The 24,332-nt window shown below is 53.7% G+C and overlaps 1 protein-coding gene across 2 annotated transcripts in view; it reads right to left on the reverse strand.

Moving 5' to 3' along the window:
* Positions 1 to 1,265: 1,265 nt before the first annotated feature.
* NEK11 (NIMA related kinase 11) overlaps positions 1,266 to 24,332 on the reverse strand; it is a 92,157-nt gene continuing 69,090 nt past the window's right edge. Inside the window, exons 14-15 of one of the 2 annotated variants that reach the window (XM_027775729.1) lie at positions 16,647 to 16,707; positions 1,266 to 1,444 (exon numbers count right to left, since the gene is read on the reverse strand). In XM_027775729.1, coding sequence (XP_027631530.1) covers positions 1,266 to 1,444; positions 16,647 to 16,707 — 240 coding nt within the window. Of the gene's footprint in view, positions 1,445 to 10,023; positions 10,599 to 16,646; positions 16,708 to 24,332 lie in introns of those variants that run through there. The other variant, XM_027775728.1, reaches the window with a different exon arrangement.

Below are 24,332 nucleotides of genomic sequence, written 5' to 3' on the forward strand. Positions count from 1 at the left end.
GGCAGCAAGTCAGCCAGGCGTCCGCTCTAAAGCAGGTATCATTCCACAGCTGTGTGACAGTCAGCAACATTTCGCATAAGAGAAGTAGGTGGTTTACTCTGTCACCGTGACAAACACATTATCGGTAAACGTCTTCGCTGACCATGGGGGCGTTTGGAGTGCAGCACAGGCGAGAGCTGCTTTGCGGGCTCTAGCCTTGCCTTGTTTATTTTGTTTTTAATTTGCCGGAGAGCACGTGGACTCGCTTGAGGAGGGAAGGGGCAGAGGACGTGCCTGTGGATGGGGTGGTCGGGCCGTGACGCCCTGTCCCCGTTTCTGCCCCTCTCGGGTTCTGGGCACACACACACGCCCGGCTTGTTTCTCAAGCTCCCAGGTCTGGAGCAGGGCCAGGCGGCTGGCCACGGGGCACCCAGCCTCTTGACCTCTGCACCAGGGGCTGGGGCTGCTTCTGGGGTTTTAGACCAGGTCCTGTGAGTGTGTGATAAATACGTGTTGCCTGTTAGTCAAGAATGGGCAAAGCAGGGCCCAAAACGCGCCCGAGACAGGAGTGTCAACTACAGGGCGGCCACTGAGGGTGCTGGAGGCTGGCACCCGGGGCCTGCATAGGCTGCCCAAGCCCCCACCCGGGAATGGCAGAGCACAGGGGTCCCCTGAGCCTCTGATGGGGTGGCTCAGTGCAGCCGGAAGTCCCGAGGGCACCCGCGAGGGACACGCGCCTCAGGACGCCCAACCTGATTTTAGGGTGTCGTGCAATCAAACATGGTAAGGCCCCACGATCCCGAGAGTGTGGGCAGCCGTCCCCCTAAGCAGCCGTGCCTTCTGGGTGGGCATGTCCCTGGGTGGCCGTGCCCTTGAGGCGGCCACACCCTCTAAAGCGGCCATTACTCTGACAAAGAACGGGAGGTATAGACGGTCACTCCAGGCGGTACTCACTCCCCAGGTGACGTGTGTAATGGAGTGTCACGGTACCTGTGCACGTGAACTTGCGCTGAGTTTTCAGAAGTTTGATTGTTGATTTTTATGAGAGTCTCCCAGCAGGGTCTCACGTGGTGTCCACTCCCCGCCCGGCGGCCTGGCCGTGGGCACACGTGCGCCCCGCGTGCTCCCACGTGGGTCCCGTTGCCCCACCACTGCGCGCTGAGCCCCCGCCTTGGCCGACAGCGGCTCCCCGCTGGGGCTGCCGGGGGCCACCACTGCGCGCTGAGCCCCCGCCTTGGCCGACAGCGGCTCGCTGCTGGGTCTGCGGCGGCCCCTGCCCGCGGTGTTCAGCAGCTGCTCCTCGAAGTACAAGAGCTGGTCCACTTCGAAACAGTCGCCGACCCGCGGCACCAGCCTCCCGAGAGACTGCAGGACCTCGGGCTCGCTGGCACCCCGCTGCCTCGCTCTCCTGAGGTAGCGGTACACCTCCTCGAATGCTTCCGCCCCCAGCCTCCGCATGGCCGACCTGCCGGAAGTCAGGAAGGTCTGTGAGGGGTTAATCATGTCTTCCATCTCCACCCCGAGATGGAAGAGGGGTGCTCCAGGGCACCACGTCTTAGACGGTCGCCACACTCCGAATAATTCCTGAGTGTCCCCGGGGCCAGGCGCCCCTCCAGGACTGTACGTAGAGCAGCTAGGCAAACCCCGCCTTCCTGTGCGCGCACACACGTGCACCTTTATGTGTGCAGCACACATGTGCACACATGTCTGTGTGTTTATTGTTTCCTATTTGTTACTGATATCTTTTTTTTTGGAGAGGTTTTCCTATAGGGCACGTGCACTCGCCAGAGAGAGACAGAGAGACAGAAAGCGAGAAATCACCCCCCAGGGGGGATGGCCATGCCGCAATCCCTTCTCCTCCATTCTCCTCTCGGGATCTTGGGCACAAACGCACATGCGCCCCGTGTGAGTTAAAGCCACCGGGTCCAGGACTAGAACCGCAGTCGACTACATGGGAGTCCAGCGACATAGCCATTATGCTAACTGCTGGTCTCCTGCCTTTCCTACTTCCCTGCGTCCCCCTCCCTCATTTCCTCCTTCCTGCCTGCCTCTATCCTTCCTTTCTGTCCTGGCTACCTTATCTACTGAGAGACAGCGGGAAAACGAGAGTGAAAGCTGCAGAGGAGTTCGGGAGTTTGGGTGGCGTCAGAAGCAGAGAGAAAGTGAGGAACAGGCTGAAGGTGGGAGCGGGGTGAGGAGGTGTGCGGGGTCAGCCGGGCGGGCGTAGACAGTGAGGAACAGGCTGAAGGTGGGAGCGGGGTGAGGAGGTGTGCGGGGTCAGCCGGGCGGGCGTAGACAGTGAGGAACAGGCTGAAGGTGGGAGCGGGGTGAGGAGGTGTGCGGGGTCAGCCGGGCGGGCGTAGACAGTGAGGAACAGGCTGAAGGTGGGAGCGGGGTGAGGAGGTGTGCGGGGTCAGCCGGGCGGGCGTAGACAGTGAGGAACAGGCTGAAGGTGGGAGCGGGGTGAGGAGGTGTGCGGGGTCAGCCGGGCGGGCGTAGACAGTGAGGAACAGGCTGAAGGTGGGAGCGGGGTGAGGAGGTGTGCGGGGTCAGCCGGGCGGGCGTAGACAGTGAGGAACAGGCTGAAGGTGGGAGCGGGGTGAGGAGGTGTGCGGGGTCAGCCGGGCGGGCGTAGACAGTGAGGAACAGGCTGAAGGTGGGAGCGGGGTGAGGAGGTGTGCGGGGTCAGCCGGGCGGGCGTAGACAGTGAGGAACAGGCTGAAGGTGGGAGCGGGGTGAGGAGGTGTGCGGGGTCAGCCGGGCGGGCGTAGACAGTGAGGAACAGGCTGAAGGTGGGAGCGGGGTGAGGAGGTGTGCGGGGTCAGCCGGGCGGGCGTAGACAGTGAGGAACAGGCTGAAGGTGGGAGCGGGGTGAGGAGGTGTGCGGGGTCAGCCGGGCGGGCGTAGACAGTGAGGAACAGGCTGAAGGTGGGAGCGGGGTGAGGAGGTGTGCGGGGTCAGCCGGGCGGGCGTAGACAGTGAGGAACAGGCTGAAGGTGGGAGCGGGGTGAGGAGGTGTGCGGGGTCAGCCGGGCGGGCGTAGACAGTGAGGAACAGGCTGAAGGTGGGAGCGGGGTGAGGAGGTGTGCGGGGTCAGCCGGGCGGGCGTAGACAGTGAGGAACAGGCTGAAGGTGGGAGCGGGGTGAGGAGGTGTGCGGGGTCAGCCGGGCGGGCGTAGACAGTGAGGAACAGGCTGAAGGTGGGAGCGGGGTGAGGAGGTGTGCGGGGTCAGCCGGGCGGGCGTAGACAGTGAGGAACAGGCTGAAGGTGGGAGCGGGGTGAGGAGGTGTGTGGGGTCTGCCGGGCGGGTGTAGACAGGACTAGCGTGTTGTCAGTCTTCATGGGCTCCGACTCCCTGGAGTTTACTATCAAGTGTAGATTCCCAGGGCCAGCAGGTGGCTGGTGGTTAAAGGCTCTAGACTCCCAGATGGTCACGGTTCAAGTCCTGGACCCGGTGGCTTGCTTTCTCACTTTCCCTCTATTTCTGATTGACCAAACTGGAAGATACTAATAAATGAAATTAAATAATTCTTTACCAAAAAAAAAATAATAATAAAAATAGATTCCTAGGGCCAGCCGCTGGCATGGTGGTTAAGGCACTGGACACAGCACGGAGGAGGGAGGAGACACAAATTAAAACATAAAAACCTCAGTGATTTCTATCCCTTAAAAATTACGAACGATTGAGTTACTGCTCTTTAATATTTAAATTGAGCTTTTCTGCCTGTTAGGACCTTGAATCGTGAGAAAACAAACCTAATATAGAGACGGGCACTTAGGACGGCTTGGCCAGGACAGCTGCACGTCCAAGCCCTTTCCAGCAAGGGTGTGCAGTTTGAAGTGCTCTGAACCAGGCACTCGGGGACTTCCTGGGGGTTGGGGTATCAGCTGGGCCCCCCTTCCCCCGATGCTGGACGAAAGGGAGCCACATGCACCCGTGGTGCTGGTCACACTGTGGAGGACGGCAGCTGCGAGGCCGGGCTGGCCGACGCGCACTTGGCGACACCGAGACTTCTGCAGAAGCGGCCCTGCTGAGAAGCAGGTCTCAGACCTGGGCTCTCTGGCGCCCACCCGCCCTGGCCCCACACCACACACGGACTCAGGCTCTAGGCCAGTGAGCGCACAGGCTGAAGGCTAAAGGGTACTCCCTTTAGCTGTAAAACGGGTTCGCGCCTACACTGCTTACCCACGGGCCCGCGGTCAGCACTGGGCACCCAGCCAGCGTGCTCTGCACAGACGGGGGAAGGACGGTGGCCGGCAGTGACCAGTGGGCAGGTAAGTGACGGGCGGAGGAAAGAGGGTGCTGAGGGCTGGGGTAACAGAAGCGACTGCCCCCTTCTGCCTCTGCTCCCATTCCGGGCACCGTGCTAACCACTCACTGTAGGCTCCTGAACGCTTTCCGCCCTGGGACAGCTGCAGTCTGTGGGCGATAACGCTACAAGTCCAAGAGCAAGGCAGCTTGCCCAGAACATCGGGCCGTGTCGTGCGGACAGAATCTGTGATTCCAGGTCTCCCTGCCTCCCAAACCGTGCTCTGAACATCACGGAGCGATCGCACATCCCCAGCCACAGCACCTCCTCACTTTGCTGAGAGGGGCTTTTCTTGGGCCATTAAACACTGATGAGCGGAATCCATGCCTTCATGGGCGAGCGTGTCCTGGCCACCTTCTGAGCCTCCCTGTCCCTACCCAGTAAGGATGATGGCTTCTAGATCCTTCCAAGGCACAGTAAGCCAACCAGTTCTTTAAAACAGAAAATAAGCTCAGATGTCGTCGGCCTTTGTGGGGGCCCACTGAATTGGCTAGTAACTCCAGAATGACAGCCAGTAATCTGCAGCTTTTCCGGGATGTTCATCTCTAAGCCACCTTCTCTGTGTCAGAGTCTCCCTCGGGGCAGAGGCTGCGCACTGTCCCCTGGCTCCCACGGCTGCTGTCCACACTGAGCAGAGCATTGTCCACACCGAGCAGAGCACTGTCCACACCGAGCAGAGCACTGTCCACACCGAGCAGAGCACTGTCCACACCGAGCAGAGCGCTGTCCTGGCCCCCACACCCCACAGCTGCTGTCCACACCGAGCACAGAGCACATCCCTGGGCAGTGAAGGAGCAGGAATTCCAATCTGGGTGTTGTTTTCTAGGCCTTGGAATCTGGGGAAGACGACCCGAACACCACAGCGCTGCAGCCTCCACTCCCCTGCCCGGTCTGGAATGGCGCAGGGCCGTGAGCTCAGAGGGAAGGGGAGGGCAGGCGATGCTCAGGAGCAAGCTGCCCAGGGAGCAGCCCGATCTGCACTGCCCGCCCACGATGAGCGCCCCGAGCCTGCAGCAGTGCCAGGAGGACTGTCTGGGCAGAATCGCTTTCATTTTAATGGTTTAAGACACGTGAATGTCCTAGATGGACTATTGTGTAGTTCGCATTAGTGATGGGGTCTGAGATAGGAAACCTGACACCACGTCCTTCGTCCTTCCCGGTGAGGCTGAGATAAGCACGTTCAAGCTTCTCTTCAAAGATGGCCAGTGGCCAGTGAGGGGATCAGCAAAGCTCCCGTCACCCTCCTAGCCGGGACAGGTGGAGCCAGGCAGGGAGAGGCACCAACTCCCTCCTCAGGGTTCCTGGGAACCGCCTGCTGCCATGGTAACTCGGCTGCTGTGCGGCCACTCTGGTATGAACAAGGCATGAACACCACACACGGCTAAACATACCAACAGCTTTAGGTCTGGAAACACTTCACTTGTTTTCTCCTTTGCTTGGGTGATGGTATGCTCTGTTGCAAGAGCAATGTAGCTGGTGGAAGGGTCTTCACAGAATATGTGTATTATTAAAAAAAGGGAGCCAAGGGCCGGCCGGTGGTGTGGTGGGTAAGGTGCTAGGCACCCCCCTGGCCGCCCACGGTTCAAGCCTCAGACGTGGCAGCTTGCTTTCTCGCTTTCTCTCTCTCTCTCTCTCTCTATCTCTCTGGCCAAATTAAAATAAATTAATAAAGTTAAATAAAAAGAATTCTTAAAAAAAAAAAAGTAAGCCAACAGTTGACATGAAGTTAAGACAGCTGGATTCCTCATGGCTGACTTCAAGGTTTGAGCCCCAGCCCAGCGGCTTGAAAATCATGCTGGGCCTATGTGCGTGCATGCTCAAAATCCTAGAGGAGAATGGAGGAGAAGGGACTGCTACATGGCCATCTCCTCTGGGGACTGATTTCTTACTTCCCCACCTCTGTCTCTGATGAGTATTTATACCCTATAGCAAACTACCAACAATGACAACAAAATTGTACCTGGATTTAATTTAGAATTTTTTTGGCACCAAAACAAATTCATACTTTAATCGCGTTTCCCACAAACTTTTTTTTGGGAGAGATTTTTGCTACAGGGTGTGTGCGCTCGCCAGAAAGACAGAGAGAGACAGAGAGACAGAAAGTGAGAAATCACCCCCCAGGGGGATGGCCATGCCACAATCCCTTCTCCTCCGTTCTCCTCTCAGGATCTTTGGCAGGCACGCACACGCGCTTGGCATGAGTTTAAGCTGCCGGGTCCAGGACTTGAACAGTGGTTGACCACGTGGGAGTCCAGTGATGTAGCCATTATGCCAACTGCAGGTCCCTCCCACAACCTTTTAAAAGTCTCCTTTTGTAAATGGAAATCAACTTAAAAATAATTACTGTTAAATTTACCCAACTATTCAAACCGTACCAATCAGAGAGTGAATTTGGTGAGGGGTCAGGAGAGGAGAGCTGCAGAGGGGCCCCAGTCTTCACAGAGACGGTGCAGGCGGCCATGCACAGACCCTTGGAAGGAAGATGGGAGTGAGGCCCTGGAACCTGGAGGGAGACAGCCTCGCCTTACAGTGACTTGCAGGCCCACAGCTGGAGGGGGAGATTGGATCACACTTTCGGGTCTTGTCCATGTATTACTTAGATGATATAGATAAGACTTCACATCCTGGAGTTGCTGCTGGAACAGGTTAAGGCTGTAAGGCCAATGGGGTGAAAAGACACACTCTGCGTGTCAGGACATAAAGTGGGGTGGTGGTGGCTGGGCACAATGTTAAAGTGAGATGTGTGTCCGCCCACAGTTTGTGTATGGAGACAGTGTCCAACACAACAGCATTAAGACACGAGGACTTTTCAAGGTTACCAGGTCACAAGGGCGCCTTCCTCATAAATGAGATTAAGGCCCTTATGATAGAGGCTTCACAGCGTCCGGCCCTTTTCCCTCCTGCCATCATGCGAGGGTACGTCAGTAAGGCACCGTCCGGGAGGTCGGGGTGCCAGCCCTCGCTGAGGGTGCGTCAGAGTAAGGCACCGTCTGGGAGGTCGGGGTGCCAGCCCTCACTGAGGGTGCGTCAGTAAGGCACCATCTGGGAGGTCAGGGTGCCAGCCCCCATCCCGCACAGGAACCAAGGCTGTCCTGAGTGGACTTCCCAGCCTCTAGAACCTCGAGAAGTCGATGGACACTTCTCACGGACTGCCCAGCCTCCAGAACCTCGAGAAGTCGATGGACACTTCTCACGGACTGCCCAGCCTCCAGAACCTCGAGAAGTCAATGCACGCTTCTCACGGTCTGCCCAGCCTCGGGTGTTTGGTTACCGCAGCGCAAAGGATTCGGACACCGTTACGGGACTGGACCGCGTGTCGGGTCTGCTGACCCAGCACTGCACCTCCAGGCAGGAGGCGGACGCACACTTACTCCCGAATGCTCTTCATCCTGGCCGTGGCCATCGCGCTGTGGAAGACTGTCGGGGCTGGGGTCACGTCCGCGGCTGCAGTGGTGGTGGTCTCGGTGTCTGGAACCAACATACAACTTTATTGGCTTTGCCAGCACCCCTGCAGCCCCACGGGGATGTCCGAGGGCAGCGGAAAACAGGAGCAAGTCCACCCTGGCCACGAGGTGATGCTACGTTAACTGGGGTGGGTGCCATCGTAACACGCACATCAGGGAGATTTATTCCAAAGGACAAGATCATTTACAGCTTTAATATGCAGGAGGCATTCCAGGATTGAGTCTCTCTTGAAAAGGATTATTTAAATAGAACATTGTTATTTAAGGGATGAGCTTTGCATATTCGAGATGGAGGTAGATGTATCTTAGGAAGCACACTCCGGGGCCTCTGGCCCTCTCTCAGCAGGTGCGGATGTTCACTGAGGTGACCAGGGACTTTTCCCAGTCAGCCGAGTTCCCCTGATCTTACTCTCACATCTAAGCATTAGATTTCCACACGGGGAAAAGAATGCTGGTCAGGGCGTCCTGAGGGTCTCCTGGCCACTGCGAGGTCCGCCCCCTCCGACCTGCCCTTCACTGGCCTTCACGCTTGCTGTGCCCTCGCTACTGTCCTGAGGAACAGTGGACCCTGATACGAAGCTGCTTAGAGAACAGTCCTCTCCTCCCAGTTTCCAAGACCGGAAATGACCACCAACCACTCATCAAACACAGCGCCCTAGCTAAGGTGATTGAAAAAAAATATTAAATTAATTATTTAATTAATTTTAATTTGACCAGAGAAAGACAGAGAGAGGGAAAGTGAGAAAGCAAGCCACCAGGTCTGGGGCTCAAGCTGCAGTTGGCCATGTGGGAGTCCAGTGCCATAACCATGACGCCACCTGCCGGCCCCTCCTACGGTGAGTTATAGAAAGTGGACTGTGCGCACGCATGGGGTGGCCCAGGCTCGGGAGACTTCGGGAAAGACGCTGACCACTCTGTCCTACTCATTAAAATGCTGCAGAGAGTGGAGGCGCCCTGAGACTAACCCCACAGGGCGTGTGCACGGGCAGGAGTCAGCGGGCTTCACTGACGGCGGCCAGGGGAGCAGGCGTGGACGGCAGCCGCGTCGGCCGGCTTTGCTCACTCACTGCCCGGGCTCCTAGTCCTTACAGGGGCAGGAGCGCAGCAGCGCACAGCAGAGTGGCTGTTCCTACTGCCTACGCACGTGGGAACCACTGTGCTCGCGGTTCGAACCGAGTCAGCATCCGAGCGGGGTCCACGGCCCCCGCAGTGGCGTGCACTGCTCAGACTGGGCCGCATCAGCTGGACCCACCTGGGAGGTTCCAGTGCTGGTTCAACTGAAAGGCCTGGCATGGCAGCGTGGGCTGTCACCAGGGCCCCCAACACTCAGGCCACAGACTGGCAGCAGTCCAGGCCACCCTCCAAGGCCAGGGCCAGCACAGGCCTGGGCTGTGCAGCAGGGTGGGCGGCGGGCAGGTGGGAGACCTCGTCTGCGTCTGCAGCCACTCCCTACCGTGCACACTGTGACCTGGGCTCCACCTGCAGGTGGGGCAGCAGTGGGACTGGGTTCTCCCGACGCCGTGTGCCTGGTCACTGGATACTGTGGTGAGGCAGCGAGACTATCCCGAACGCACCCTCACTCCACAACCCCATCCACAGGGGGACTGTCTTCCATGAGCCCGGTCCCTGGTGCTGGGACGCTTGGGGACTGCCGCCAATGATGTCAACGACTCGGGAGGCTGAGGCAGGAGTCAGAGCTGGAGCCTGGCCTGGGCACCATGGCGAGGCCCTGCCTATACAAAGCCAGGCGTGGTCGTGCCTGCCTTGAAGTCGGGAGGCTGAAGCGAGAAGATCGCAGCGCGGCAAGACTTGAAAGTGTCTTAAAAAAATGATAAGAACAACTCGAGGCTGGGCGTTTTGAGAAGACGGTGAGAAAATGTCACACGGAATGGACTGAGCGTTTGCCTCCTTTTCTGTGTGCCTGTCTTGCTGTCCCCAGAGCGAGTGGACCCTCTTCACAGAAGCAGAAGTGCAGGTGCCATGACGTGGTGGTCCCGCCGAGTCCCCTGGGGGGTCGGTCGACACCGTCCTCGGCGAGCCTGAGTCTTCCTCACATCCCCGACTCTGGTCACTGTCACAGTCTGCTTTCTGCTGCTCTTCCATTTCCTGTAGAAGCTTGCAGCCCACTGAGGAAGATGGGGTATCCACAGAGACCCCGGGACCACTGAGCACAGGGAGGGCGGAGAGCCGGCGGGGGGCTCTGGGAGAGGCTGGCCTCGTCAGGGACCAGAGCCGAGGTTTGCTCTCTGTCCTCACCACCTCCCCGGCCCTCGGGCCCCTCCCTGGGCCTCCGTTCCCTCGTCTTACATTTAAAGGTGTCCTCGGGCCAAGGACCTCATTCAGGTCGAACATTCTAGGGTCTGCCGTAAGACAGTCTGGGGCCTCGAGCTCCCCTGGGAAGACAACGCCGACACGCAGGAGAGGAAGGGCAGGCGAGGGCCCAGGTGCTCAGATGAGCAGGGCTGGGACCGAGGGCTGGTGCGAGCATTACGCCGTCCCAGGCAAGAGCGCCCCGTCTCCCTCTCACATGTGAGATGGTGCACAGTACAGGGACGACAGCACGGGGTCGTGGTGTGACAAAAAGGGCATTGAAAGTAATGTTACCGGGCCAGAATCCAGGCGTCGGCAGGGCCCGCCCCCCAGCTCTAGGGAAAGCTGGTTCTTCACAGCTTCCAGCCCCTGCGGCGGCCGTCCTCACTGCAATCGGTCTTTAGTAGGAGAGGCAGCGGAAGAGGCCTGCTGGCAATGAATGAGGTGCTCTCGGACTTCACAAGGAGAAACGAGCATGAGACGAGAAACGGGGAGAGTTCTGCGGGACGTCCTCGGTGCTCTCGTATAAGGCCCCTGATGATGGAATTCAGGATCCACGTGGGCAATCTGCTCTTCTCAGAGTCAGCAACTTAATCATATTTATGAGAACTTTAGCAGAGAAAGGAGGAGCAACAAACAGGGAGACCCTGCAGTCCCAGACACAGTAAAGCCAGCAGGCACGTCCAACCAGGCCGCTGGCTTTAGCTCTTTGGCAGGGACCCCGCCTCGCCTGCTGTGGGGAGGAGGAGCCCTCCAGCCTTCAGGAACCAAAAGCTAATTTCCTTCAGTCCCAGAGGAAAAAGGAGCAGCAGGCAGACCCTGCAACCCCACAGAGAGAAGCGGAGGGGACATTGGCACAGAGCTTACACACCTCACAGAGACATGCAGGAGCACACGGCGATAGAAACACGCCCAAAGAAGCGGAAGACTGAAAAGCAACGCAGAGCACGAGGCAGGAGAGAATCAGGAAAACCTCCCCTCAGAGGCTAACTCCTCACCAACAATGAGTAAGACACAAGAGATCACAGAAACATCAGGAAAGAATTTGGAATATTCGTTGTAACAACACTCAACAACATGCAAGAGAAAACAGAGCACCGACTGCAGGCGATGAGGAAATCCTCCCATGCATAAAGGAGGCACTCCATAAGGAGACAGACACTGTGCAAAGGAGCCAAACAGAACTTCTGAGATAGAGAACGCATTGCGGGGACTCAAAACATCCCTCGAAAGTGTCAACCGCAGATGAGATCATGCACAAGAATCTCTGACCTGGAAGATACAACGCCCAGTTTAGTGCAAGCCACTGACGAGAACAGGAGAGTAACGTTTTTAAATGAAGACAATATATGGGAAATGCTAGACACCTTTCAACGGCCGGATATCTGCACGATAGGTATTCCAGAAGGAAAAGAGACAGGCAAAGGCATAGGAAATACTTTCCACAATATGTTAGCTGAAAACTTCCCAAATTTAGAGAGGCACTGAAATCTAGGACATACCTCAGGCGCCCAGTAGCTATAACAGAAGATCCTCTGCAAGTGACTTGACAGCCAAAGTGGTAAAAATCAAAGACCAAGAGGAAATTCTGAAATAGGAAGAGAGAGGGCCAGCAGATGACACAGCGATTACACTGCTGGACTCCCACATGGCCATCTGTGGTTCGAGTCCCAGACTGGTGACTTGAAACTCATGCCAGGTGCGTGTACCCAAGATCGGGGAGGGACTGAGGCATGGCCATCCATCCTGGGGGTGATTTCTCACTTTCCCCTTCACTGTCTCTCTCTCTCTGTCTCTCTCTCTCTCTAGGGCAAGCACATTCACTCTAAGGCAAAAACCTCTACGAAAGAAAAAAAAAGGCGAGAGAAACACCAAGTTACTCACACAGGCTGTCTCTGTCTCTGTCTCTGTCTCTGCTCCTCCTCGAGTCGACCTTCCTACACTAGGTCCCCCTTACCCACCTCCTCGTGGCCAGATCTATTCTTGAACCAAGAATGACCCAGATGCCACCTGCTCCTTGAGGCTTCCTCTAGGACGTCTGCTCCCCAACGAACTGTCATCTCCCACTTTCCCAAGTCTTCGCGCTCCTCATGCCCTTGTTTTACTTTCCCTCAGAAATTCCAAGCCTTCAGGAGCGAGTCCAAGTCTAAGGGCACGACGTGGAGCATTTCCTCTCCAACGCTGGCTGCGGGGAGACCACAGTCTGTCAGTGATAGATGGGGAACGACTGCCCAGTTTCTCTCTCGGCCATGTGAACTTGATTACGGGAGCTTTCCCCTAGGTTTTGGGGATATACAGAATGTTCCCAGCTAAGAGGATACAATAGAAGTGATTCATAATACCTGCTGTAGGGGTTTATTTAGCCTACAAAGTCTTCCTGCCGCCTTCCCATGGCAGCACATCTGTCAAATAAAAGGATCTGGCAAGGCAGCAGACACCAGCAAGTTCTCCGTAAACGGTCACTGATTTAGAATCTGTTACACCCTTTCAAGTTTTAGAGAAGCTGTGGAAACTTACATTTTTAAGAGACATAAACAGAAGAAGTCAGGACCGACATTGTGCATCACAGCAAAATGATCCAAGCGGTGTATAAGCCGAGACATCCCTCCCCTCCTCCAGATGAGAGTGGCTCCAGGGTCTCAGTAACCAGATAGAACACCATGTCGGCCCACTCTAACCTCTGAGAAGTGCTTTTCAGTCAAGGTAAAAAGCACAATAGTGCAGATCAAGTGGCTGTCAGTCATCCCTACGCTGAACAGCTTAGAGTCTGAAGCCCTTAAGTAAAGGAAGCTTCTAAGAGATCAGAAGCCCTGATGCCTCCTCTGGTTTCTATCAGCCCCGTTGTTCAGTAGAGATTATACGGTTATTACCAAAGTTCAATAGAAGGCCTGAGGGGGTCAGGAATTTCAAAAGCCAAGCTGATTAGACATATCAACACACTAAAGGAATCTTAATGGGCAGAGAGGTTTTGGAGCATCTCTGAAATTCTAATTACTTCTTTAACAACATCCAGTGTGGATGCACAAAGCCTTCTCATAAATGCAGTTTACCAAGGACATGTATCATTCTGCTGATTACTTCTCTCCAGAAATACAGCTAATGCTCCAAACATTTAAGAAGGTTAAATTCATATGTTATCTTGGCTCATAACATAGTTACTAAAAAATATGCGGGGTCTTCAAAGAAGTTCATGGAAACACATATTATTGAAAACACTACATAAGTTTCAGAACATTTTTGCACCAAAATAAACTCCTACATTATTCATTCCTTTTTCCACAAACTTTTAAAGTCCCCTTGTGTGGAGACAGAATTTTCATTTGATGAACACAAAGACAGAGGCCATCTTCTGTCTTTCTTACTGAGTAATGGTGGGCCCAAACAGTTAAGTATGTTTACATCACTTCTGTTGTCTGTGTAGACAGCACACAGCAGGTTTCCATCTCGAATCACTCCTTTCAAAGCACCCTTGTTGTTAAACACGATCTTTGCTGATCACGCTCAAAAGCCAGTGGTACTTTAACGCACAGGCTGAGTTTCCAACTCCTAACCAGGCACACAAAGATTCTTTGTGGTGTTGGCCCTAATCATCATCATCATCACCATTGCCGATCCCTTCCTCACACCTTACATTCCAGTAATACCAACTTCTTGATAGCTTCATGCATATACTCCTTTAACACCTCTGAGCTTTCACACTGCTTGATCCTTTCTAGACAGCGCTTCTCTCTCCCGACCTCCTGACCCTCCTCCTGACCATCATTCATTAAATGATTATTTGAAACATACTTTGCGGTATGTGTTAGACTCTGAGGAGACTGTAGTGAGCACAACCTCACCCTGCTCTTACAGATACAGGGGTTACAAACATTTCATTTCCCTGTGAAGCTTTTCTTGTGCCTCACCTCCAGAGTGGACTACTCCCCCACTCAACACGCCCACCCTGACTGACACACACTTACCTTGTTCACAACATGTGTTTTACTAGTCGTTTGTGCCCTGCAATTATCTGCCTTCCTGACTAGCCTGGGAACTCATTAACACAGGGAGCTTGTTTTACTCTTCATTCTATCTGTGACATCTGATTTACAGCCTTTTAAAATGTATTTATTTTTAATTTGCTTCAGGGTGTATGCACTTGCAGTAGGGAGGGAGGAAGGGAGAGATTTAGAGGAAACACATTTCAACTATGGTAGTTTAACGCTTAAAAGTATCTGCTCTCTGTAAAATGGCTCCTGCTACATCCCAAGACATCTCTCCACTCTCATGTTGCAAGCTTTTCCCCATTTCTTTTGAACTTGTTCCCTCCTGTCCTCCCTTAATTCTACTGGTTTACTAAGTATCTTGTTCACAACTGGACTTGCTTCATATACCCCATCAGACATTTCTAGAGGAATTTAGAGCTTTGTAAATGAGATGCCTCCATTCAGATGCCTAATTTGTCATTGATGTATGAAAAAAAAAAAAAGCATGTAGTGGGTGCTCCCTGGTATTGTTTCAAAGTTTTCCATGGGTCTGTCCAAGATCCCACCTCATGGCTAAGACCATGTTCAACGTTCAACTCCTCATGTGGTATCGTGAACCTGTGAGATCTCCCTAAATGTCTGATGCAAACACTGAAGATGAGGACACACAGTACAGGTTCGAGGAAGCTCGGGAACTTTTATATGCAGAGCTGGATGGCCCAGGATGCTGACAAGCCCACAAAGAGAAAGAGAGAAAAGAACCTAAAAAAGCAGTCATTCAATCTTAGCTTCTAAGTAAGTTCACTATAATGTTAAGGACAAAAATTTTAATTTTATACTTTGTATGTTTCTGTTTGAATTATAAATTAGGTGGCTGTGCACAACAATAACTTCGGGGCCTTAAGACTTTAAAGCCGTGACTCCCAGAACATCAGCATGATGGGGAAGCTGTTAAAACACGAATTCCTGGCCACAGGTCAGACCTGCATTTTAAACCCTCGAAGGGATTCCGGCACATGTACAGGTGTGAGAACCACTGAGCTAGCGGCTCTATTCTGACCTGATGCTACAGGAGGGACCAACACACTTCACTCAGAATGCAAAGGGCACCTTCTAATTCAGGACCTACTTAGGTTACACAAGTGCCGACCCACTCATCCGGTCCACCCATTTGTGATACAGGAGAAGAAAATACCACTGTCCCTATTCTAAATAAAACAAAATGAAATCCAGGGTTGGGAACAGGGTCAAACTCTTGCACACATTTTGACGGTTGCAAAATTAAAACTTGCTTAGTCCAAATCACGGGAAAAGGCATACTTCTTCTGTTGAGGGCTAGCAGAAGCTCTTGAAGGCGTGTGTGACACACTGATACCTCAATACACTCCACGTAGTCAGGTATTTCCAGACTCAAGCGCGATGATGAACAGGAAGGTGCACAGAGCGTTCATTTTTAAGCAACAAAGCTTATACCATGACATATTTAAGTTTAAATTGTCCCTTGGATGCTATTTATTTTCTGACATATATTAACCACCACAATGACCAGTAAGCTCTATTGCTGTAGCTGCCGCGTCTCCCAGCGATGTAGTCAGACGAAGACACGGCTACCCTTGTGAGACCCTCACCCCAGTAAGACCATGTGAGAAGGCTGTCTTCATGCGCTTATGTGATGACAGGGAAGTGCTTGGAGTTCTGAAAACAATACAGTTCTTATCTGTGATGAGGGTCCTGCTTGCGTTCCCTCCATAGACAGGTATTTCAACAGCATGAACTCCTTAGGGCCAGACAGGTTCCCAGTTCAAGTCCTGGGATCTCCCTGAGTGTGCCGGCATGCATGTGCCCAGGGCCAAGGTCAGCCGAAGGTGGGCTGGAGGGTGGGCTGAAGACCCTGTCGGGGTGCCCTGTCTTTCTCTCCACACACCTGACAAAGCTTCCAGGCCCTCCAAGTCACTCTGATGCATGCCTCTGTCTCTCCTGAATAAATGAACTTTGACAAATAAGTAAACAAATCAAAATACTGTATCTGTTCCCAGTATCTCACCATCTGTGGTCATAATTGGTTCTACCTGAGCAGCAGTGTTAGAGTCCACTGCCCTGGTGGCATGAAAGTGACCAGCAGGTGGCATAGTGGTTATGTCACTGGACTCCCCCGTGGTCGACCTTGTTCGAGGTTGACAATGCTAAAGAATTTTCAGCTCTGTCTTCCAGACCAAATCTCTCCCAGTAACTGACCGGCCTCCAGAGTGATGGCCTTTCGGCCTGGCTGAACACTGTGTGCTTCCACAGGACAAGTTGGGCAGGGGATTCCTATCCCAGGTATTGTAAAATTCATGATTATGCCCTGCCAAACCAGCATTTCATCACAAGGGATGACCAAATTTCAACTATGTCATCCTTGGAGACTGAGGGTCACTTACAATAATAATAAGCAATTCTTTTTTTTAGTTTCTGGTCCTTGGAAAAGATCCTCAATCTCCATTGGTCTGTTTCCTCATTGTAAAATTGAGGAGTTTGGACTGAAATATCCATAAAATCTCTTACAAGTTTTCTACTTTCTACATATTCCAACAGAACCGGAAGGTGTCATTATATTTTGGAATCAGAAGAAGCTTACCTAGAGAGGTGCAACTCAGGGCATCTTCCAAACACCTAACCAAGGCTGCAATATCGCTGTCCTGTCAAAACAAGGGAGAGGCTTACTTTCCTTGTATGGTGGAAGGACACTTAATGACATAAAAAAGTGTTTTAGGCAAAACAAATAAAAAAAAAGTCTGGTTACGAAACTAGTTTATAATATGACACCCCCCCTTTTCTTTAGAGATTTTTGCTCTAGGGTGCATGTGTTTGCCAGAAAGACAGAGAGAGACAGAGAGACAGAAAGTAAGAAATCATCCCCCCAGGGGGGATGACCACGCCGCAATCCCTTCTCCTCCATTCTCCTCTCGGGATCTTGGGCACGCACGCACATGCGCCTGGCGTGAGTTTAAGCCACTGGGTCTGGGACTTGAACCGCAGTCGACTACGTGGGAGTCCAGTGACATAGCCATCTGTCAACAGCTGGTCCCTGATCCCATTTTTAAGAAGAATACCTCTGTACGCACACTGACATCAGTCTCCAGGTTCATCTCTCAAGCTGTCGGATGGAAGAACAGAAGCTGGAAAGGTTAACAGTGGTTCTGACTAGAGGTAAGGTCGGGACCGAGCTGTATCTTCTCCTCTGTGTGCTATGTCTTTCCCAAATGTTCTATAATTAGAAAATATTGCTTAGTCGGCCTACAAAAATAAACATTATGAGGATTTTTTAAGGGCTGTAATGAAGGTACGATTTACTCAGTATAGCAGGGAGTAAGTGCACTTCCCCACCCTGGAGAGTGTCTGTGTTAGTTCTCTGGAACTGTGTGGGCCTCAAGGAGTCATAAATCTCAGCACTGCACTTGTCATTCACCCTAACACTCACAAAACCCCCAGGGCTGATGCAGTCCCAGAACTGAACTCGATAACAAATATTGTCTTCGATGCAAAATAAATATCTGTAGGCTGCAAATAATCCAAAACAGAATCCTAATGATCTGGGAAAATGAAGCCTCTTAATTATTTTCAGGTTTGTGGTTATACTGAGGGAAATTAATAATTTATGCTCCACTTCAAAACAAGCAACACATTTCATATTGCAGTAACTGTGGGTTTTAGAAAAATGTGCTGTCGTGTAACAGACTACTGTCAAACGTTACTCAGAAGTGTCGGATTTCATTTTATAACATCTGGTGGGGCTGGAGCAGCCACTCTATGAACGGGGCAATAAAGAGGAGGGCGTGCCTGGTCAGTGCTGGCCAATGAGACCAGATCATTCGTTAAAGTCCCCTGGTGCTCAGTCCAGGAGCAGTGAAGCAGGTACCAGGTCTAGACACAGAAGTACAATGGGGCTGGCAGGTGGTGCGGTGGTTAAGGGTGCTGGACTCCCACAAATCCAAAACAGAATCCTAATGATCTGGGAAAATGAAGCCTCTTAATTATTTTCAGGTTTGTGGTTATACTGAGGGAAATTAATAATTTATGCTCCACTTCAAAACAAGCAACACATTTCATATTGCAGTAACTGTGGGTTTTAGAAAAATGTGCTGTCGTGTAACAGACTACTGTCAAACGTTACTCAGAAGTGTCGGATTTCATTTTATAACATCTGGTGGGGCTGGAGCAGCCACTCTATGAACGGGGCAATAAAGAGGAGGGCGTGCCTGGTCAGTGCTGGCCAATGAGACCAGATCATTCGTTAAAGTCCCCTGGTGCTCAGTCCAGGAGCAGTGAAGCAGGTACCAGGTCTAGACACAGAAGTACAATGGGGCTGGCAGGTGGTGCGGTGGTTAAGGGTGCTGGACTCCCACAGGGCTGACCATGGTTCGAGTCCTGGACCTGGTGATTTTCTCTCTCTCTCTCTCTCTCTCTCTCTCTCTCTGTCCCTTTCTGATCAAATTAAAATAAGTAGATAAACTAAAAAGTTAAATAAAATAATTCTTAAAAAAAAAAAGTAGCAAAACAGACCCCGTTTGCCTTCTGCTCCCTGCGTTCTCCGAATGTACAGGAACATACATGTGCGTGTGCTGTTATGTAAGACAGTACACATTATATAACACGGACACTCCTGGCAGAGGAAAGGGACACTGCAGGAAGGTAAGGGAAGCAGAAACAGCCCTAATAACTGAAGGGAGGAAGGAAGGGATACTAACTTCCATTAAAGTATTCATATGTGCCATGTTGTGTGAGTTTACATGTATTTTTCTCAAGAAAAATGTATTACAGAGTCATTAAAACCAAAATGGCTGACAAGGATCATGCATTCCCTCTCACATTTGTGTTTTGTGAGGGGTAACCTCATGTCAGAGGAACCGGTTTCGAACAGAGAAATGTAGGAGGCAGCAAACGGTCTCAGAGGAAGGAGTCACCTGGGGTCTCTGCAGGGTTGTAAAAGTCTGCTGCATAGACAGGCGGGTAACCATCAGGCAGTTCTACTTGTCTAAATAATCCAGATTATTTCACACCTTAGAGCTAGTCACGGCCAAAGACTTCACACACACACACACACACACACACACACACACATGCTATTTCCTTACCAGCTGTGTTCCATTCAGATCACGTGTGCCAAATGTGTCAAAGGCGAAGAAGACAGCGCTAGCCTTTACCACCCTTTTGGGAGAATCACAGGCGTGCTGGCTTGTACTTGAGCGTGCACACACTCACAGGCGCGCTGGCTTGTATTTGAGTGCGCACACACTCGCAGGCGTGCTGGCTTGTACTTGAGCGTGCACACACAGGCGCGTTGGCTTGTATTTGAGAGTGCACACACTCGCATGTGCGCTGGCTTGTATTTCAGTGTGCACACACTCGCAGGCGCGCTGGCTTGTATTTGAGCGTGCACACACTCGCAGGCGCGCTGGCTTGTATTTGAGCGTGCACACACTCGCAGGCGCGCTGGCTTGTATTTGAGCGTGCACACACTCGCAGGCGCGCTGGCTTGTATTTGAGCGTGCACACACTCGCAGGCGCGCTGGCTTGTATTTGAGCGTGCACACACTCGCAGGCGCGCTGGCTTGTATTTGAGCGTGCACACACTCGCAGGCGCGCTGGCTTGTATTTGAGCGTGCACACACTCGCAGGCGCGCTGGCTTGTATTTGAGCGTGCACACACTCGCAGGCGCGCTGGCTTGTATTTGAGCGTGCACACACTCGCAGACGTGCTGGCTTGGTTTTCAGTGTGCACACACTCACAGGCGCGCTGGCTTATATTTCAGTGTGCACACACTCACAGGTGCACTGGCTTGTATTTCAATGTGCACACACAGGTGCGCTGGCTTGTATTTCAGTGTGCACACACTCGCAGGCGTGCTGGCTTGTATTTGAGCGTGCACACACTCGCAGGTACACTGGCTTGTACTTGAACAAGCACACACTCGCAGGCATGTTGGCTTGTATTTGAGCGTGCACACACACTCGCATGCGCGCTGGCTTATATTTGAGCACACACACACTCGCAGGCGCGCTGGCTTGTACTTGAGCGTGCACACACTCGCAGGTGCGCTGGCTTGTATTTCAGTGTGCGCACACATGCACTGACTTGTAGTTGAGTGTGCACACACGTGCACGTGCACTGACTTGTAGTTGAGTGTGCACACACTTGCACGTGTGCTAGCTTGTATTTGAGTGTGCACACACTTGCACGTACACTGGCTTACTGGCTATCTGTACCCTGGATGGGACACTGTGTGCACTCTCACTCACTCACTCGCACGTCTAAACACCTACTGAGCGTTCGCTCTATACCAAACGCTGTCCCTAACGTGCTGCCCAGCGGGAAGTCCCCAGAGTCTCTGTCCGACTTGCTTTCATTCTGGTAGAGAGGCCGGCGATGTGGTCAGGAGCCAGGAGACGGGGTAACTCAGACGGCACGGGCAGGGTGGAGAAAAGAACGCAGGGAAGGAAAGCGGACCCTGGAGCAGCGACTGCCATTCTTCCTCAGGCGGCCAGAGAGACTCGGAGGCAGGGACACAGCGAATTGCTCTTGTGTGTGGCGGGGGCAGCACTCCCAGCTCCTGGAGGCAGGAAGGAGGCTGGCGTGGCAGGAGGTATGAATCAGGTGGCTCGCATGGCACTGAAGAAGGGCCCCGTGAGGTGACAGCGACACAGGGGCCAGAAGCCACTGCTCAGGTGAACTTTGACAGGGGACCCGGAGAAACTGCAAGGAGGTGGGGGTGGGGCTGGCAGCAGGGGTGGAGCTCCAGAGTGGGGGTCACGGTGTAAGCACAGGCAGGGGCTGAGCCAGCAGGTGCTGCTACGGACTGAGAGGAGTCACGGCTGACTCCGAGGGGCTTCTCTGGACGGGCGGGACCGCGGAGGCTGCTCGGGACCCGCTTATCTCAGGGTGCTCCTTAGAGCCACGTGACTTCTAACCCACCCCGGCAGACCGGACCTGGGAGACTAGGCGGGGAAAGGCACGCAGAGGTGCAGCTGACGGGCTCTGCCTAAGCACGCGTGCGAGATGCCCACGGGGGCGGGCCGGGCCTGTTCTCTTGAGAACCGCGATCGCAGGCCGGGACCCTCGACACGAGCAGATCTGGACAAGGGAGCGAGCCCGGCAGTGACCCTCCGCACTCTCTTACGCAGCTACTCTCACGCTGCCTCCTCTCCTTCAAGCCATGTCTACGCCAGCCCTGCCTCTCCTTCAAGCCATGTCTACGCCAGCCCTGCAAACGTCACGAGGTTACAGGCACCCGCACGCCAAGGCCTCACGTGCCTGGTACATCTCGGCGTGGGCTCAGGAGAAGCCCAGCCCTGGCTCATCCGCATTCGTGTTTATGGGGAGGCAGAAGACACTGCTGAGCACAGAGCCGTAGGACGGAGCGGACGCACCTTCTGGGAGCTGCCCCGAAACCAGAACGCTGAGCCAGAACTCCTGTCTCGCTGCAGATGGTTCCCCTTGCCCTAAAGTGTGAGTGTGATGGAACGCAGAGCCACATCTGCAAAACCAAGACGCGAACAAGCCCCCGACGCTCATGACACTGAACGTCCCTGTCGTGGAATTCGGAGCCGCCGAAACGTGACTGTCAGGTGTCCCCGCTTCACTGGAAATGCCTCATTTACTCGGCTTCATTAACGCCTTCAACTGCAGCTGTCTCTCACGAACACCAGGCAGTGCCGTGGGGTTGCTTTAGGGTTTCAAAGACATGCACAGGACCCACTGACGGACGCCTTAAGGCTACGGCTTGGAAATGTGAAGGACGAAGACAAGGGAAAGGAAGTGGGGCCGATGCAGGGGGGCCAGGGCTGGCCGGAGAACTGGGGAGCCATGGCAGCCAAGACAAAGCCATTTCCAGGGCTCCAGGGCGGGCGGCCTCCAATCAGTCCCTCCACTTGCCCTCAGTGAGCTGCTTGACCTCTCTCACTCTCTGTTTTTGCTTATTAGTTTTGCTATAAGGTGCTTGCACTAGCCAGAGACAGAAAGAGAAGGTGGGAAGGCAGCCCCGGGAGGGATGACCCCTGGGAGGGATGACCTGTGCCATGCCTCCTCGTCTCTCTCAGGGACGTTGCGCATGCGGGCAGACACAACAGTGTGCTTTTCAAACTGCCGGGTCTGGGACTTGAACCATGCAGTCTCCCATGGACTAGACCCCTCAGGTCAGGCAGCGAGCCTGACAAATGTTTAAAACATGACTTCGAACCATGAGTCATAGTCTGTGTTGGAGCTGTCCTGCACCCTGCCGTGTCTCCTGGGTTCACGGTTACCTCACATGCACGTATCCCGGACCTGACAGCTGACAGAGTGAGTGTCTGTTTCTGTGCATCCCGGCTCTGCCACCACCTGGCTGAGCTGGGTCCGAACAGTTAGCCCCTGCTCACAGGCCCTCCTTTGTGAGACGGGATGCAAGACCTTAGCACCTAAGGAGCCTGCAGGAAGTGGAGCACAGGGAGAGGGCCTGGCGAGCTCCTGACGAAAGCCGCGTTTACTAAGTGGGGCCTTTCTCAAGGGAGATCTGGGCCTGGCCATGACGCCACGCAGTGCGTGCACAACTGGTGCGCCTGGACCTTTGCGGGTCTTGGAGAGGGAGTTGACGGCCAGGGTCAGGGAGAGCCATCAGCCGCAGCCCTGGGAGACGGCCCCGAGGGCACGTGACGCACTTCCCAGGGACAGCTGTCATAATGCTGGGGAGAACCCTGTCATGGTGACAGTTATAAACTCCACTCTCCGGAGATCTAAGAGTCGGCTCCGACTCAGTGGCCACAGACTTCACAGAGCTATCGACAATATGAAAACAGCCTGGGAAGAGGTGTTACTGATGTTTGGCTCCCCCAGGGGAGACACCGCTGGTGACCAGCGGCAGGCAAGTGCTTCATAAAGCCACACTTGGGAGGTGCCCACGCTGCAGACTCACGGGCGGCTGTCAATCGCGGCGAAGCCTCCGGGGGTCTCTGTTTGAAAGCCTCTCTTCTGTGAACATAAGAGAGTGTGACTTTGCACCCCCAAAGGAAGTGGGGTCACCCTGACCTGACTACTTACATAGAACCCATGGTTGTGATGACCTGCAGTAGACCCTGGCAGGCTCTGGGGTCAAGGGCAAGACTAGGAGAGGCAGATCCCAGGACGCAGGTCTCCCCCAGGCGCAAAGCCGGCCGCGGGACCTCAGAGGGCAGCTGCTGAGTCATTCGTGTTGCTGCTACAACGTCCCGAAAGAGGAGTGCTGACCCTCACAGCCTCACACCCCACCCTGGATCGCTGACGACACCCTGACAAACACCGCCAATGACGGGGGTGACCACTCCTCCCTGTTACGCCCAGCCCTCCCTGGGTCAACCCGCCTTCTGCAGGAGGAAGAGCCACTGGCTTGGGAATGTGAAGGGATCCCTCGCGTAGCTCTGACCCTTCCCCAGCTGTGTGGCCACAGAAGTGACTTCTCCCTTAGAAATTCAGCGTCCTCATCGGAAAACAGAAGAGTAACTACCCAGTACGGTTTGGTGGGCTGAGACATCGCCGTGCATACGCGAGGCCTGACCGTCTGTCTCTGTAGATGATCTAAACCAGTCTCAGCCTGTCATCTGTGGTAACATGACAGGTACGCGGGCCAGGGGGCAGGGCTGCTGCCCCCAGACTCACCCGCTGCCCTCTAACTAAAACGGGGCTTTTTATACATCCAGTCACTGTGTATCATTACAGCTTGCAAAACGGATTCTCCCAGCATGAAGACACTGTGTGTTAGTCCATAAAAGATATTCTCAGACACGTTATCTTCCAAGACAACCTTCCATTTTTGTGTCCCTTAAATGTTTTAGCTTCTTTCTCCCTTGATTCCCCTCCCCTCACCACCCCCCTAACATTAAAGAGTTTGGACAGCATTTTAAGAAGGCAAGAGGGGGACCAGCAGTTAGCATAATGGCTATGTCGCTGGACTCCCATGTGGTCAACCGCGGTTTGAGTCCCAGAGTTGGTGGCTTAAACTCACGCCGGGCATGTGTGCATGCATGCCCAAGATCCCGAGAGGAGAACGGAGGAGAAGGGATTGTGGTGTGGCCATCCGCCCTGGGGGGTGATTTCTTAATTTCTGTCTCTCTCTGTGTGGCGAGTGCACAAGCCCTATAACAAAAACCTCTCCAAAAAATGGCATGAGGATGGCTGAGTGACTACATAATAACGGCGCACATCTCGCTACGCAGTACTCCTTCAAGGTCCGGACACTGCCCTGGTACCTTATTAATAACAGCGCACATCTCCCTACGCAGTACTCCTTCAAGGTCCGGACACTGCCCTGGTACC

Source organism: Tupaia chinensis, unplaced genomic scaffold (assembly GCF_000334495.1).
Source record: "Tupaia chinensis unplaced genomic scaffold, TupChi_1.0 Scaffold000601_1, whole genome shotgun sequence".
NCBI lineage: Eukaryota > Metazoa > Chordata > Mammalia > Scandentia > Tupaiidae > Tupaia > Tupaia belangeri.